General features: G+C 35.7%; 1 protein-coding gene across 1 annotated transcript in view; it reads left to right on the forward strand.

The window, feature by feature from the left end:
• Nucleotides 1-15,588, forward strand: part of DOCK4 (dedicator of cytokinesis 4) — a 223,293-nt gene that overhangs the window by 198,131 nt on the left and 9,574 nt on the right. Inside the window, exons 39-51 of the mRNA XM_059471869.1 lie at nt 485-589; nt 2,394-2,535; nt 3,141-3,307; nt 4,584-4,670; nt 6,131-6,307; nt 8,276-8,359; nt 10,094-10,213; nt 10,586-10,707; nt 10,967-11,087; nt 11,601-11,682; nt 11,901-12,010; nt 13,170-13,337; nt 15,473-15,545. Coding sequence (XP_059327852.1) covers nt 485-589; nt 2,394-2,535; nt 3,141-3,307; nt 4,584-4,670; nt 6,131-6,307; nt 8,276-8,359; nt 10,094-10,213; nt 10,586-10,707; nt 10,967-11,087; nt 11,601-11,682; nt 11,901-12,010; nt 13,170-13,337; nt 15,473-15,545 — 1,558 coding nt within the window. The remainder of the gene's footprint in view (nt 1-484; nt 590-2,393; nt 2,536-3,140; nt 3,308-4,583; nt 4,671-6,130; nt 6,308-8,275; nt 8,360-10,093; nt 10,214-10,585; nt 10,708-10,966; nt 11,088-11,600; nt 11,683-11,900; nt 12,011-13,169; nt 13,338-15,472; nt 15,546-15,588) is intronic.

The following is a 15,588-nucleotide window of genomic DNA, read 5'->3' on the forward strand; positions in this document are numbered from 1 at the left end:
TGTTATGAGTGAAATAAAAAACAGATGTATTGATCAAACGTTATGCTAATTGCTATTGGGACATTTTAAAGGAGCTCATATTTGATGCTTAAATCATTGGAATCTGGTGTGATTTGGACACAATTGCCTTGAATATGTAAATTAGACTTTGCTGATTTAACTGACCACATTAGTGCCATGTGTTTGGGTGATTAGCAGATTACTGGGTCATATGTTTCAAACTGTCTTTCTATTTTACCCCTTTAATATTAGTACTTCATATTTTAAAGGATTTAGTTTTTAATTCTTGGAAACCTTCAGATCCCTAAGAGGTATAATTACTTAATCTGATGCATTCAGAAACTTCTGGGTGTCCTAGTTGTTGCTCAGAGATATATTGCAATTCCATTACTCCAGAGGTGAAAGACATTCCCTTTTGTGATAATTTATGGTAAAAACACACTTTCAAAAAAGACTAATTGCATTTCTTCCCAATCTCACACAGATGATGGAAGCATCTCTGTATGACAAAATTATGGATCAACAGCGCTTGGAGCCAGAATTTTTCAGAGTTGGTTTCTATGGGAAAAAGTTCCCATTCTTCTTGAGGGTAAGTGAAATGAAAATAAACAGAATGGAGTAATGCTGTCATTCACAATCACTTTCACTGTGTTAAAATTTGTTCATACCATGTGCAAGTACTTATCCTGTGAGAAATTCTTTACCTTCATGTTTCATGGCTAAGAAAAGTTCCTGACTAATGAAAAGCCAAATTCTAGGCTTCTAGTCACACAGAAACACAATATTCACATTTCTATTGGAAACCATGCACCTACACTGTTCCACAGACCAGTGGTTCATGGTAGTTTGTTCCCTTTCTCCTGTTCTGTTCCTGCTGGAAGGTACTCAGGCAAAGTCTGTCAGAAGTAGTATCCATTGGTGGTGGGATAATCAGCAATTTAGCATTTAAGCAATTAGCAATTTAAGCAATTACCAAGTTCCTTTTTGTAAAAATGACTTAGAAATTCTATATGCTGAATTTAATTGATTATTAATGTACTAAAACTGACAAATAAAAAGGTTAATAATCTTGATCATTAATCCGGAATCTCAAGTTACTGAAGTGCCCTTGAAAATGTCAGTGGTGTTTACACTGTCCCCTCTTCCACAGTCTGCAGTAGTTTAGCTGCATTGACTGTCAGCTTGGGAAGAGAACAGAATTTGTCTTATTCATGGAGCAGCTGCAATCATAATCCAAGTTCCTCTTCCTGTGGTAATTAAAATAAATGATGAAGGAGCCTCCCATGTGGTGGAGGCCTAAAAAGCCTGATTAGTCTTTACCTTAGTGGTGGGGAAAATGACTATTTCTAACTGGCAAGTATAGCATGAAGCTCTGCCTTTTAAAATAATGCTCAAAAAGAGTCTGATGGAAAGATACTTCTTGAGATTACCTAATATTCATCTGAATATAACTTCTATATAAACCAGTTTGAAAATACTAATCCGAAAGACTTTAACTGATAGAGTAAAAGTAATGGAAAGAGTTGCACAACAGTGCAGTACTTTCAAACCTTAAGTCTTTCACTGCTTATGCATCCTCTTATGAATTTTTGAAGTTAAACATACACAGCACGTATTTATGCTTGCAACACCAACAAGGACAGGCATAATACATTTGATTTAAATTTTTTATGGCAAAGCAGCTTGTAAATCTGACTGTGTTTGCTGTAGAAGAAATAAAGACTAAACTTCGTAATAAAGCTTTCGCATTTTAATTCGTAGTTGAACAATAATATGGTTACAGGGGTTTTTTTGTAGCAATTCCCATGAAAGTCTCAGTTCTGAGAATTCAATGCCAGGAGCATCCTTTTACTTTGTGTTGTAAAAACTAGATCATTTTAATTTTCCAAGCTGATAATTAATCAACATTTACAGGGTAAGGCAAGTTGAATGCCTTTATAATTTTCTTATGCAATATTTTTCTTCAGAATTATACAACATCAGAACAAAGTTTCTTAGCTCCTCATGGAATTGACTTCGAACCCATTTCATTGTCTTAAATGTTTGTTGGGTTATATTTCTGTTACATATTTTATGCAGTCTGATATATCACGTTAATTGCATTCTTTGATCCACTAAGAAAAATTTCTCCCTTTAGATTTTTATTAAATTTTGAAGTGTAATTATTACATTTTTCCAGACTTTTGAATAAAACATAACTTATGTGATAAAACGTCCTTCTTCTAAGTAACCTGTTCTTTCTGTATTCCTTATTTTTTGCCTTTTGTTTCTTTTCTTTTTCCCTTCTTTCAATGATGCAAAAGTTGTCTGGAAAATCAATATTTAAGTGCGTGTTGGATCCCACTTATTTTCATGCAACTTGCTCTTGCTTTTTGTTTTCTTATTCCTCTCAGAATAAGGAATTTGTTTGCCGAGGACATGACTATGAAAGGCTGGAGGCCTTCCAGCAGCGAATGTTGAATGAGTTCCCACATGCCATTGCTATGCAACATGCTAATCAGCCAGATGAGACCATCTTTCAGGCAGAAGCACAGTGTATCCACATAATCACAAAGCCATACTCTGCACTTACATTTTCTATGCTTGTAAAAAATGTCGGTACACCTATAGCCAATTTCGATCACACGGTGCCTCCACTGAAATAAATGGCAGGTGAGAATTTCCCTGCATTTTGTCCCAGTTCACTCTATTATGTTGAGAAGTTCCTTCTGTAATTTTGGTTCTATTTAAGAATTCCTTGACATGTTATTGACATTATTTGTTTAGCTAAAAATACCTACAGAGCTATCACCACTGTGATAATGGTGTAGCAGTTCAAGGTACAGTAATTTAACTTCTTACAATACAACATTATTTTAGCATAGCATGACATATTATATAAGAATATATTTAACTAAATCCCTTTATGTACTATTCCTTGTAAGTAGCTCTATTTCAAAAATAAAGATGAAAATTTCAACAAAACAGTACAAAGAAATCTCAATCAAAAAATCTCTCTGGTTCCTTTCCCAAACCATTAACAGTATAAAAGCATTTTATGAGGCACACTTTTTAAAGAATTTTTCTTCTGTAATGCTTCAGGAGTCAATATGCTTTGCTAATTTGAATAAAGTGGGATAGCCTTAACTCCTTACACATAGATTTGCAGATTTATGCAGTGACACCAATTCCAGAAAACCAGGAAGTTTTGCAGAGAGATGGCATTCCTGATAATATCAAGAGCTTTTACAAAGTAAATCACATCTGGCGATTCCGATATGACAGACCATTTCACAAAGGGACCAAGGACAAGGAAAACGAATTCAAGGTAAAGTATCATGCCCTTTCCTGATCTAGTGGACCTATGGATTTGTTTGTAACATCAACAAAAGTGCCTTATTTAAAAATCATCTGCATTTGCATTATTCAGCTGAGTGTGGTACATCAAATTCTCTAGAGGAGATGGTATCTCAGGTTTGAGTATTTCACTTCGTATTTTTAATAAAATAGTATCAAAAATATATGGGAGATGCAGAGGTTTTGCTGTAAATGTGACTAAAATTGAAAAAATTACCTCTTTTTTTTGCGTTGTTTTGTATAGAAGGCAGAACTGGACAGAGCAGTCTCAGAAAAGTTTCTCAGGCAGATGGGAAAACATTAAGGATGTAGTCTGGGGTATGGATAGGATTGCCTAAAGCTATCTCTCTCTAGAGCAAGGGAGAGACAGTTTAGACTGAACTGCAGCATCATGACCTCTTCCTGTGATATCAAGACTAAAAACTACCTCTGAACTTAGAGGAAATGCAATGTCTCAGGGAAATGCAATAGTACCTTCCCTAATAGGTAAATCACTTCTGTTCCTTCTACTAAAAATGTCACAGTGAAAATTCATCTTTTGGTGTAATGTTAATTCTTACCCACTAGAAGAACATCCTGATGCTGAATATGTTCTGGTATTCAGTCTGACAAAAAGAGTTATCCCATAATAATTTTGTTATAAATTTAGAAGAAAAAACTGTAAAGATAATAAATTAGCTAAATTGAGTCACTGTTGTCTTCTGATATATGTTTGAGCTTTGTTTTAACTGTACAGCTTACATATATTTTTTCTGTAAGCACTATCCTCTGTGTTGATTTGTCATTTGACAAACCTCTGGCACAAAATGTTTACCACTATGATATTTGAGTCTCCCATCAGCTATGCATTCTGGAATCTTGAATAGGGCTTCTCAAAGGAAACCTAATCATGCTCTCTGATCTGTAAGTTATTCTGCTTCAGAACTCTTGTTCTTCTCAGATGTTAGATCAGAAAAGAAATATTAAAATACCAATGCAGTTGTGGGTGACTTTTGGGGATTTGTGGACAATATATAATAAAGTTTAAGAGTGAAGAATGAGCAGAAATTATTGCTTAGTAGTAGGACCTAGAAAGTAAGAAAAAAGCAAGTGTCATTGACTTATTCTACATTTCAGTAGAATTTGGATGTTAGTATTTTTTTTAATGTATACTGTTACTTTAGTGAAGGTGTTCATAAAGGAAACTGGTAATAATTAAGGAAGATACAAAGTCAAATAGGGAAATAAATTGCTTTTGTATATTTCAGAGTCTATGGGTAGAGAGAACCACACTGATCTTGGTGCAGAGTTTACCTGGAATATCTCGTTGGTTTGAAGTAGAAAAACGTGAAGTGGTGAGTATGAGACTCATGTCAATACATATTGTGGCTTGGTTTACTTCCTTAATCATATGTTGGTGAATGAACTGCTTTAAGATTTATTACACATATGTAATTTCTTTGACCAAGTTCTCAAGGTGGCTACAACAAAATTATTTACAAAGTGTATTGAGTTGTCTGCTTTCTCTTGTCTTGAAAAGTATTTTTAAGAACTACCCTTAGGATTCATTTAAACAGCTGAGGAAAAAGAAGTTGAGAACAATAATGGACACCCAAAGGCAACATTTAATGTCAGTAAATTACTTAAAACTCAGCAAATGTACCGGTCTGTTATTGACACACTGGAATTTCCTCTTCCTTCCTTGTTCTATTACTTAAAAAATCCTCAAATAGATTCTAGATATATTTGGAGGAGGGCTCCTCCTATAAAGATCTCTAAATAACTGGTCAATTGCTGAGCCCTGGAGTATACATAGCATCTGTAACTTTCTTCCTTCTTGTCAAAGCTAGTCTTAGAATAATCCCATTAAATATAAGGATACCATAGTACCATCGATTTTCTCTAAAACTCTGCTGTGTTTTACTTTTATCGTAGCAGGAAAATGTCACCATCTTGATATTCTCCTATAGAAAACCAAAGGTGGAGTTTAGTAAAATCAAAATGTATGTCACATGAAAAATTTTGTTAGTTGACTCCTGCTCAGTCTTTACTAGGTTAATATGACCACTGATATGAAGACCTTCAGTTTACTAGCATTTTACCCTTACAGTCACCATTTACAAAAGTAAACTGCAAGAACTTTTCCTGGGCATGTATGAGGTCATGACTCAGATTTACATTTGTGTATTTTGGTAAATTATAGGCAGCTGCAAGCCTGTACTCTTCCCAACACTCAGCATTTGTTTTTTCTGGCAGTTCACATTACCTGTTGAAAGAACTTCCCCACCCTTGAGAGTTGAGGGGCACATCCTGCTCAAGGCTGCCTTTGACTGTAACTTGATCATTATTTTAGCTCAAAGCTTGCATTCAAATTCCTGATCCATAAAGTCTCATTGGTAACTTCACTTTGGATGAGGAAACTAACTCACCAATACTTCAGCTCTGCTCTCTACCTTTAAAGTGATTAAGCTCCCTGACCCCAAGCCTCTTTTAGGTAATTACCAAGGAAGGTTTAATCATGAATTCTAAGAGTTCTACCACTGGCTGAAAGTATGTTAATGTTTGGCAACAAGGGCTGGGTCATCTCTCAAGGACAGATAATGAATCTACAAAAGAGTGACAGTTGATTATTTTGATCATTAATTGCATGATAAAATCAAATCTTTCCCCCAGCTGAGAAGTACTTTGTCTCTGAAACTACTCTACGACATGGAATAATATTGTTTTATGTTAAGAAATCAAAAATTACCTGCAATATATTTCATCTTTCAACTGAAGATTAAGTTGTTTGCAATGCTTCTCACTCATGTTTCAGGTGGAAATGAGCCCCCTTGAGAATGCTATTGAAGTTTTAGAAAATAAAAACCAGCAGTTAAGAACACTGATTAGTCAGTGTCAAACTCGACAGATGCAGAACATTAACCCTCTCACAATGTGTCTAAATGGGGTCATTGATGCAGCAGTTAATGGTGGAGTTGCTAGATACCAAGAGGTAAGCAATTTACTTTCTGTTTATTAAAAATCCTATTTCTTTCCCTGTACAGATGCAGCTCCTCTGTATGAATTAAGGACAGAAAGTGCTGTATGAATAATTGTTGTAATTATACCTATATTGCACTTTTGGGTTAGGTAATGTTAAGTGACGTGGTTTATTGAAATAACCATTTTGCATTAGGTAGTACCATAAACTTACTCCAAAGATGACTCAATTCACAATTAACCCTGCATTCTTCAGTGATTTTTTTTGAAATTTTCAATTAACCAGTCAATTGTAGGTAAATTATTATAATACACTGCTTTTCTGGCTTAGGAGTTACTTCTGGCCAACTAACAAATTTTATTTTTTGTGCTAACCTTCTAGTTTTTATATGCATGTATATATATATGTATATATATTTTATTTTATATATACACACACACACACATACACATAAATTCTCAACAAGTAGTTCATTATCTTAAAGAATCATAATTTTCTTGATCTTTCTTGTATCTCTTTTCCAAGTTTTAAGAAAAGCTATTTTGGGGGGAGGGGGGAAAGGCATTTAAAAAAATAAATACAATTTAGAAATGTCTAGCACTGGATTTGTTTCTAACAGTTGTTCCTCATTATTATAATTTCTGAATCCCAATAGGAAAGCCTTAAATGTTTGGGATGCTGTATTTATACAAAATTCAGTGGAATTATGAAACTTCAGTAAAAAAAAGAGTTACTGTTTTTTTGCAGCCCAACTTGATATTTCTCTTTCTCCAAATAGTGTTATGAGATATTTGGGTCTGCTGGTTTTTCCCTTGAAAATGTCAATTTGAATAGCATTCTGTCCACTTGTCTCAAAGGCTGAGGGATTCAGTGTTCACTCAACAGTGTTAAATTTGGTAAAACTGCATCTTAATTAAACTACAAGAAATTGAGTCCAGCAAAGTGTTAGAATCTGTCATCAAAACTGCAGTGTTATGAAAATTGTGAGACCGAAGCAAAGCAGTAACATTTTTTATGTTTCCAAACTGCCTTTAAACAACAACAAAACTGTTTAGCATAGTGAAGCACGATGAAGGGAGTCCCTGGAGAAATACAGTCATGTCAGAACTATGTCTGGTTTGAATTAGCAGTGTCAGAGCTAGCTCAGTGACTGCACAGCTTCCATTCCTCACAAGCATATCAAAGGTTCTAGCTTGCTCCTCATTATTGTCCTTGGCTGTAATTCTTGATCTCTTAGACAATGTTCATGTTTCGATTCCCTTCTGCCCTCTGTCTCTCACTGTATTGAAATAGGACTTTTTAGCAGTTTGTTTTGTAAACATCAAAACTGTTAGCAATAATTGTGAGGCTTTTTTTCTCTTCCATTTCTCTCCAATTCTTCTCATTGCATGTCCATTTTTCAGTCTTTATATGTCTACCTGTTGTTTTGCCAGTTCTATCTTCTACCTTTCTTGCTGTCCTGTTTTCTGTAAATGCTTTTCCATTTCACCTGCTTTTCCCTTCTGCCCTGTACAAAGCTCAAAGTTCAGTCACTGGGAGCATTTGCTCTCAAGGAAAGAGTGACCATGTCTTTACCATTATCTTCCTTCCCTTAAGGCAACTTCCAACTTTTAAAAAGTGTCCTTTGACTATCTGCTGCCTTCTTGATTCTGTCTTCCTTCTTCCCTCTTTTTCCTCTTTAAATGAGTTCCTGTATTTTTTTTTTATTTTCTGATGAGGAAGAAGCTTCATATTTCAGCACCTTCATATTTCAAATGTTGAACCTATCCATTCACTAGTGGCTACATTTTTTTGCCAATGGTCTCCACCAATGACTATATGATTAATTACTTATTTAACATGCATTATCAATTATTGCAGTTCAAAGGAACTTAGAAAACATTTGAAAATGTTATCAAGAAACTTGATTTCAAAAAAAAAGAAATAAAAGTGGTGTGTTTTTACTCACTTTGTTTTACTTTGTCATTTTATTGTGCTTAGGCGTTCTTTGTCAAAGAATACATCTTGAACCATCCAGAAGATGGAGATAAGATCACACGCTTAAGGGAACTTACACTTGAGCAGGTAAAGTGGGGAAAAGACTGACGTGATGGCCTGTTCAGCTGTTCTACCAAAAAATGTCCCCAGATAAAATAAAAAATATCAGAGGTTATTAATTGCCCTGTTGTCTTCAATGTTTTCTGAGTTAGATTCCAAGAACAGAGTAACTTTCTATACAAGCAGGTTTCTGGGCCATGCTAATATATTTTCCCTAGTCCTTTCCATTATCAACTTAATAATTTCAAACTGGTTTGTGTAAAATAAAGGTTGAGTGAGAGGCCTGTCTTGTCATGCTCGTATACAAATATTTGCACAAAATATTTTATCACTATGACAGAATAAACATTATTTCATTGAAAAATTTGATGCTTTGGCATATATTTTTATTTTACCAATATTACAGAAAGTATTTTCACTACAAGGTTTGCTTTAAGAGCAAAAAAGCATTCAAAATCTTATTGCAATGAAAGATAAATAGTACTAATTGGAAAAGTGGGTAGGCAGTAAGATAAACACAAATTGATCAAATTAAATGTATGAGTATTCTATGTGTTATATGTTTTTTGCATTATTTCTCCATTCATTTATAAGCCAATCACCTACCAGCCTCAAAGGTGAAGTTTTTCCATTTGAAAATGCTGAATATTTTAAAATCAAAGATCTTACTAATACTTCAGTTTTTTTAACTGGCATTTATCTATTTTTGTTCTATGCAGCATGTTGAAGTTTCAAATTTTATTGCCAGCTTAGACTTTGGCAAGATGGAAATTCCATTTTTCATCAGCATTGTCGGATCTTTTGGTCAGATCAGCCAAGTGACAGGTCCTCAGACAGTATAAATCACAACAGATTCACTGACCTTGCTTTAGTTTCACTGAGAGAATGTATAGTAATTGACATTATAATCTAACTTTTTCAAGCTATGGTTAATCTCACTAAGTTTACAATATAAAACTGGAGTTAGTAACTTCCTGTAAGAAAAATGTGGGTTCCAAGCAACAGCAGCTCAACCCTCTCTGGCACCCAGAGCTGATTTAGCACAGAGCATTTGGAAGGGCTGGCATGGCTCTGTGTGTGGATGGATGTGCTGCAGTCCTGACCCCAGGTCAGGGATGCTGTACAGCTGCGTGCCTGATCACAGGCTGCCTGAAAACATCAGCCAGGAGCTCTCATCCAAAGATATTACAGCACTCCCTAGCTATTTTGTTTTTAAATCTGAGTTTCTCTGACTCCTCATGTAACCAGTTCAATATTTTGAATGCACGTGACCAAATTTGAGCAAGATTAAGGTTTTAGCACTAATTCTGAAGCATGTCATACCTTGTGTCAAGGATATACATCAGGCCACCACTTATGGAGGTCTCTGGGGAGTTGAAATAAGATAGGGGACCATGGACTTCATTGCCAATATATTACAGAGGATTTGAAAATTGCTGTTGTTTCATGCTTTTTATAGCTGTTCTTGTAGAAAATGGCTTTTATTTAGGGTTTAGAACTACTCCTTTGTAAAGTTCCCATTAAGTCAGATTTTTCACTATGTTATCCATAGTGTTTTTTAGTATTACAGTTGAATTTGCATAAGTGAAACCTTTGAGAAAGTTGAACGGGAAGAGGCTTGCTTTTGGTCCTAGCCTTTTTTTGGTTACTGGTCTTTCAGAGATTTAGGTAGGTTTTGGATATTTTTTTTTTTTTTGGTATCCTAATTGATGATGAGAGCTTAAAGAAAATGGATCAAAAATATTTTTTTCCTTTCTGCAGGCCCAGATTCTAGAATTTGGCTTGGCAGTGCACGAGAAGGTGGTGCCACAGGACATGAGGCCGTTGCACAAAAAGCTGGTGGATCAGTTCTTTGTGATGAAGTCAAGTTTGGGAATACAGGTACTCACATGAGCAGGTGCAAGGATAGAACAGAAGGCTGTTCAGCTGCATTAAGGGCTGGTACATTTTCCCAAGCAATAAACAGTGACATCTTTTGGTTGTTTGTCCCTATTACAGCTTGTAGCCTTTTTGCAGTACTGCAAAGAGAAACATAAACTTCCCATACTATGCAGAGAAAAGTAGTCATGTTTTACTAATAGTAATGTTTAACTATCATTATTGAAAATTTAAAATATTCTTCTTATTAATGATTAAGCTGATCCAAAATACCATGTAACTACATTTATATGTAGTTATCTACATATCTCTATTTTATGAAATGCTTAAAATATTATGTTAATTTTAATTAATCTTCTTTTATTGGCTCACCAGGACTTTTCTGCCTGTGTACAAGCTAGCCCTGTTCATTTCCCAAATGGAAGTCCTCGTGTATGCCGGAATTCCATACCTGTTTCTATGAGCCCTGATGCTGCCAGGGTAATACCACGACGCAGGCAAGTTAAATATTAGTAATCACATATTTTTGCTACTCATGGAAGATGACCCATAAATACTTCTGTTATGTGCATGCTTTCTTGTATGGTCTGGCTGAAGTGTGTTCAGCCTTGAATAGCTGGTAGATGTATTCTTTCTCCTTCTTTCTTTGTTTTCCCACCCCCAAGTAAAGATTAATAAACATGTGCTGTTCTCACATGAAAAATTATGACTGACAATTAGAGTTAACCATTTTATATTTCACTATTCTTATCATAGCCCCCTGAGTTACCCAGCTGTCAATCGCTATTCTTCCTCATCGCTGTCATCCCAAGCTTCTGCTGAAGTCAGCAACATCACTGGGCAGTCAGAAAGCTCAGATGAAGTTTTTAACATGCAGGTATAATTTATTGTCATTCTTCAAACTGTACAGAATCTTTCTCAAAAGGCTATTTACTAAATTAATTCTTCTATTATTTCATTCAGAAATCTCATAACTATTGCTGATGTTTCTTTTAAAAACCAAATCTTTAAGTGAGGTGTTAAACTCATTCACTTAGAAATATTTTTTTATGTAACTGTTTTCTCTCGTTTAAATTAGAGCATTAGTTTTTTTACAAATGTAGTAAGTAGCAATGGACTATGATACAAAGTGATCTGACAGTGCATAGACTTTTCTGTACAGTTGCTACATTGTGATGTAATTATTTTACTGCATTAATTACATTTCTATTTATTTAGTATTTGGTTACATCTTTGTGTAGTTAGATTAAGGGTTTTTATACTGATTTGCTATTTTGAATTACTGATAAGAAGTTAAAGGTTTTTGTTCTAGTGAAAAGTATGCTATAAATTTTTGTTTTCCAAACCAGTAAAAGTGATCTGGTAACAATGACATCTCTTCTATGCACAGCCTAGTCCATCTACCTCAAGCCTGAGTTCTACTCATTCTGCTTCACCTAATGTGACCAGTTCTGCTCCATCCAGTGCCAGAGGTCAGTGCTTCTCTGCTGCGGTAAACTGTATTAAAAGACTCTTGATATGTTACACAGCTGAATTTCTGCATGATGTTACTGGTCAGACATGGTATTTAGCCAATTACTTGGGGAATCTGAATTATTAGAGACAGAGCATTTTTTTGTCATAAGCATAGAATTGAAATGTCTTGAGTTTCACTGCATGAATTTAATCACTAGACACATTTATATTCTAGCTTCTCCTCTGCTGTCTGACAAACATAAGCATTCCCGAGAAAACTCTTGCCTGTCTCCCAGAGAGAGGCCCTGCAGTGCCATCTACCCGACTCCTTTGGAAACTTCTCAGGTAAGAAGTTTGTTGGGAATCCTTGGAGCACAGATAGCTAGGAAGACAATAAAGGTGCATACTGAACTTCGAGCAGATTCAGTGCCTGTTCACTGTTGTAACTTCTCAAGGGATTTTTTTAATAACTTTATAAGCAAATACTCTAAAATATTTTAGATGTAAGAGATGTGAAGAGTACATAGTGCTTGGTCATATTTCTGCTTGATTTTTTTAAGTGTAGGTCTGTTTCTTTACATTTACTTACTGAAGTGAGAGAGAGATGCAGAGACTTACCAGATGACACAGCCTGCTTGTTGGAACAACAAGCATTTGTTCAATCTAGGGAAGAAGACAAAGAACGAAAAGCTCTTATCATGTCAATTGTCCTTGTTGAGCTCCCCTTTCTTTCCTTCTGAGAAATCTAATCGTAGCCACTGTGAGATAATAACCCATTCCATGTGGCAATTCCTATTTTCCAATGTAGTTTCAGAAAAAAATGATAGACATTTTGTTACACCAGAGAAAACAATGTATTGTGTTCTTGCCTTAAAATATTGTTAGACAGGTCTGTATGTATGAAATGTGTGGGTTTTGAGTATTCTGAAATTCAACATGAACTTGGTAAGCTGGCCAATACTGAGTCCTTATTTCATCTTTTCTTCTTAATGGACCTATTTTCCCAAAGTGCTTTTCTTTAACACAGCTGCTGTTTTAATCCCTGCCATCACACAATGCACCTTTTGCTGAAGCTGAAAAAGATGAGAACATACATACAGTGTTAAAAGCTGTCCTTTCAACACTCTCATGTCTTTCAGAAGTTTTACCACTGACAAAAACCAGCTCCAGGAGTCTTTATTTTAGAAATTATTTATGGGTTTCTAACTAGCTCTTTTCTTGTCCCTTGTTTCTTTGGTTGTTGAATTGGCTCTTGATTTACTTTTTAATCTCTTTTCTGTTTAAGTCCTCATGCTATTACCTGAGAGCTTAAGAAGTAATACTGAGGCTTAGCCAGACTTAAGGACACTTCTCAGGAACTACTTAGAGCAGATAGATCTACTGGGCACTTTGTCAGTGGTAGTGGAGCCAAAACAACAGACAGGAAAGATCAGGAGATGCTCTTTTTATATAAAGCGGTTTTACAGTTTGCCGCAAAGAAAAATTATCCCGTTTTTGCTCCCAGACTACAAACTCTTGCTTTGCCAAGTGGAATGCGACTTCTGTCCCCCACTCTATCCGAGATTGCATAAGGGAGGCTGAGGAGCTCGTAGTCCCAGTCTCCGCTCTCTCTGAGACTCGCCCAGCAGGAAAGTCTCCCAATCTGTCTCTACCCTCAGTGTCCCATGAGAGGGTAAGTAGAAAATCTCCTTGCTCATACAGTGAAGTACATTTCAAAGATGAGAAAGTCTGACGGTTTCTTTCTGCCCTTATAACTGTAAATAAGGATATATCTTTCCAGGGAAAGGTGAAATTTCTTTCTCTGCTGTTCCCTCAGCAGTAAAAATGGACTGTGATCAGAAACAAAATCCTGATTCTCTGCCTTCTGATAAAGAAGGGGAAAAGAATTCCTCAGGACAATTGTAAGGAGCTATCTTATCTATCTGCAACTCTCATTTAAATTTAGCTGCTCAAACTGTTCCTTGTCCTTCCTCCTTTCATTCTAACACCACTTCAACAGCGTTGGTTGGAGCTTCACACTGAGAGGAAAGGACCACCCGTTTATGAATTACTTTGTTACATACATCTTGATGAAGGCAATTTTCACATTAGTGTTTCAGCCAGGAGATGTGAGATTCATGGGCAAAGTCCTGAACTTCAAGTCTTTCAAGCCATAGCTCCCTTATTTAAGGAAGTTTGATGGATTTCACAGAACAAGACCACAGCAGTATTTCATCCGCTTCCTCATTGAAATTGATGCTCAAGGTTATGTACAGCTGTTTTCAGTCAACATCCATTTGTGCTTGCTTTGTGATCTCTGGCTGAATGGTTGTACAGTGTCTCTCCAGCTCTTCCTGTACTCTGAAGAGGAATGGCTGCTGTTATTGACTGGTCAACAAGCCTCCTTAGTTTTTTGCGCAATTATTCTTCCTACTGAAGCTTTTTGAATTTCACATTTTTGGGGTTTTTATTTGTGTGTCATTAAACATCCTGTGATTGTTCTTGTTCTTCCATATGGTTTTTTTATCTCATTCTTTTTAGTATGTCTTTGTTTCTTTATATTTCATTCAGCTTTTGTCTCTTTATCTCCTCCAATTTCAGTTGCTATTTCAGCCATTGCTCTTTACCCTTGCAACAGAAAATGGACTTCAACACTTGTCCATCACATCCTCGTGCACTGCAGGCTCACTAGGCAGTGGTCACTCAATCCAGACCAAGCAGGAACATATGGTCACGCTCTCTGTCACATCAGAGTACATATGTAGGTTTAACACCTCAGTTTAATGGTAACTCCAGGAAAATAGATATTGCCTGACCTAGAATGATTCTCATATGATATACAGCACACCTACAGTAGCTCAAAGTGTGCCAAAAGCATTCTGTCTCTGAGATGTTTAAAGTGAAGTTGAATTGAGTCTAAGTATTTGTTCCTCACTTTTTGACACAAAGCTGCAACATATTAGATCAATGATGATTGCTTTGCAGCTGGGTTTGCCATCTTGTGGAACCCCAGCATAGTGCCTCACCAGCTTGGCACAGTGCTCTGTGAGCCCTGGAAAGAGACACAAGAATAGGATTTTATTTGGATTTCACTGATAATCTGATCTTGCTTTTAAAGAAAAAAAAAAGTAAGAAAACCCCCGCATGTTTATCTGTTGCCATTTCCTCTGGAAAGTATGTCTGAATTACTTGTAGGATTAACTGTATGCTGTTTATATATGTTTTCAAGACAAACTAGTGATCCATGGATTATTTGAATGCTCCAAATTAAATCAATGGTAGAATTTCTTTTCCATACATTTACTGTGATTTGTAAACAAAATGGATATTAAGAAAATTAAAGACAAACGTGCTTTATGGGTCAGCTCTTATCCACAAGAGAAGTAAGAAGGTTGCTACCAAAAAAAAGTCAGGGTTGGAAAACAATACATATTGCTTTTCTTAGGTAACAGCCATAACTTGAATATTATCTTGTTCAGATCCTAATTCTGTAATGAATTTATTGCAATTATTTTAATTAATCTATTAAGATATCTCTTTAGGAATTAGCTTTTTATGTTTTTTAAGGTGCTGGAAACTGTCAGAACTCAGTACATAATAATCCTCCCTCCAATTTCTGCGTGTGCAATCTTCAGAAAACTAGTCTACTCCCTATCTGTATACACATACTTTAATTAAACTGTTTATGTTCTTATGTGATGTTTATCACTCTGCCTCCTAAGCAGACCTGGGCATGAGAGGGGATAATAAAAAAATATATTTGTTTTCTGAAAGGCTACTGAAATATAGCAGGAGCTATGTGTAAACCATGCTGTTCTCAATTTACAGAGAATGCTCTTTAATCATATTGGAGATGGTGCTTTGCCACGAAGTGATTCCAATCTGCCTGGCTCTGACAAAGGTAAGCAGACGTGCTACAACATGCCAATCTTTGAAGAATGAAA

The sequence above is a fragment of the Ammospiza nelsoni genome, chromosome 5 (assembly GCF_027579445.1).
Source record: "Ammospiza nelsoni isolate bAmmNel1 chromosome 5, bAmmNel1.pri, whole genome shotgun sequence".
NCBI lineage: Eukaryota > Metazoa > Chordata > Aves > Passeriformes > Passerellidae > Ammospiza > Ammospiza nelsoni.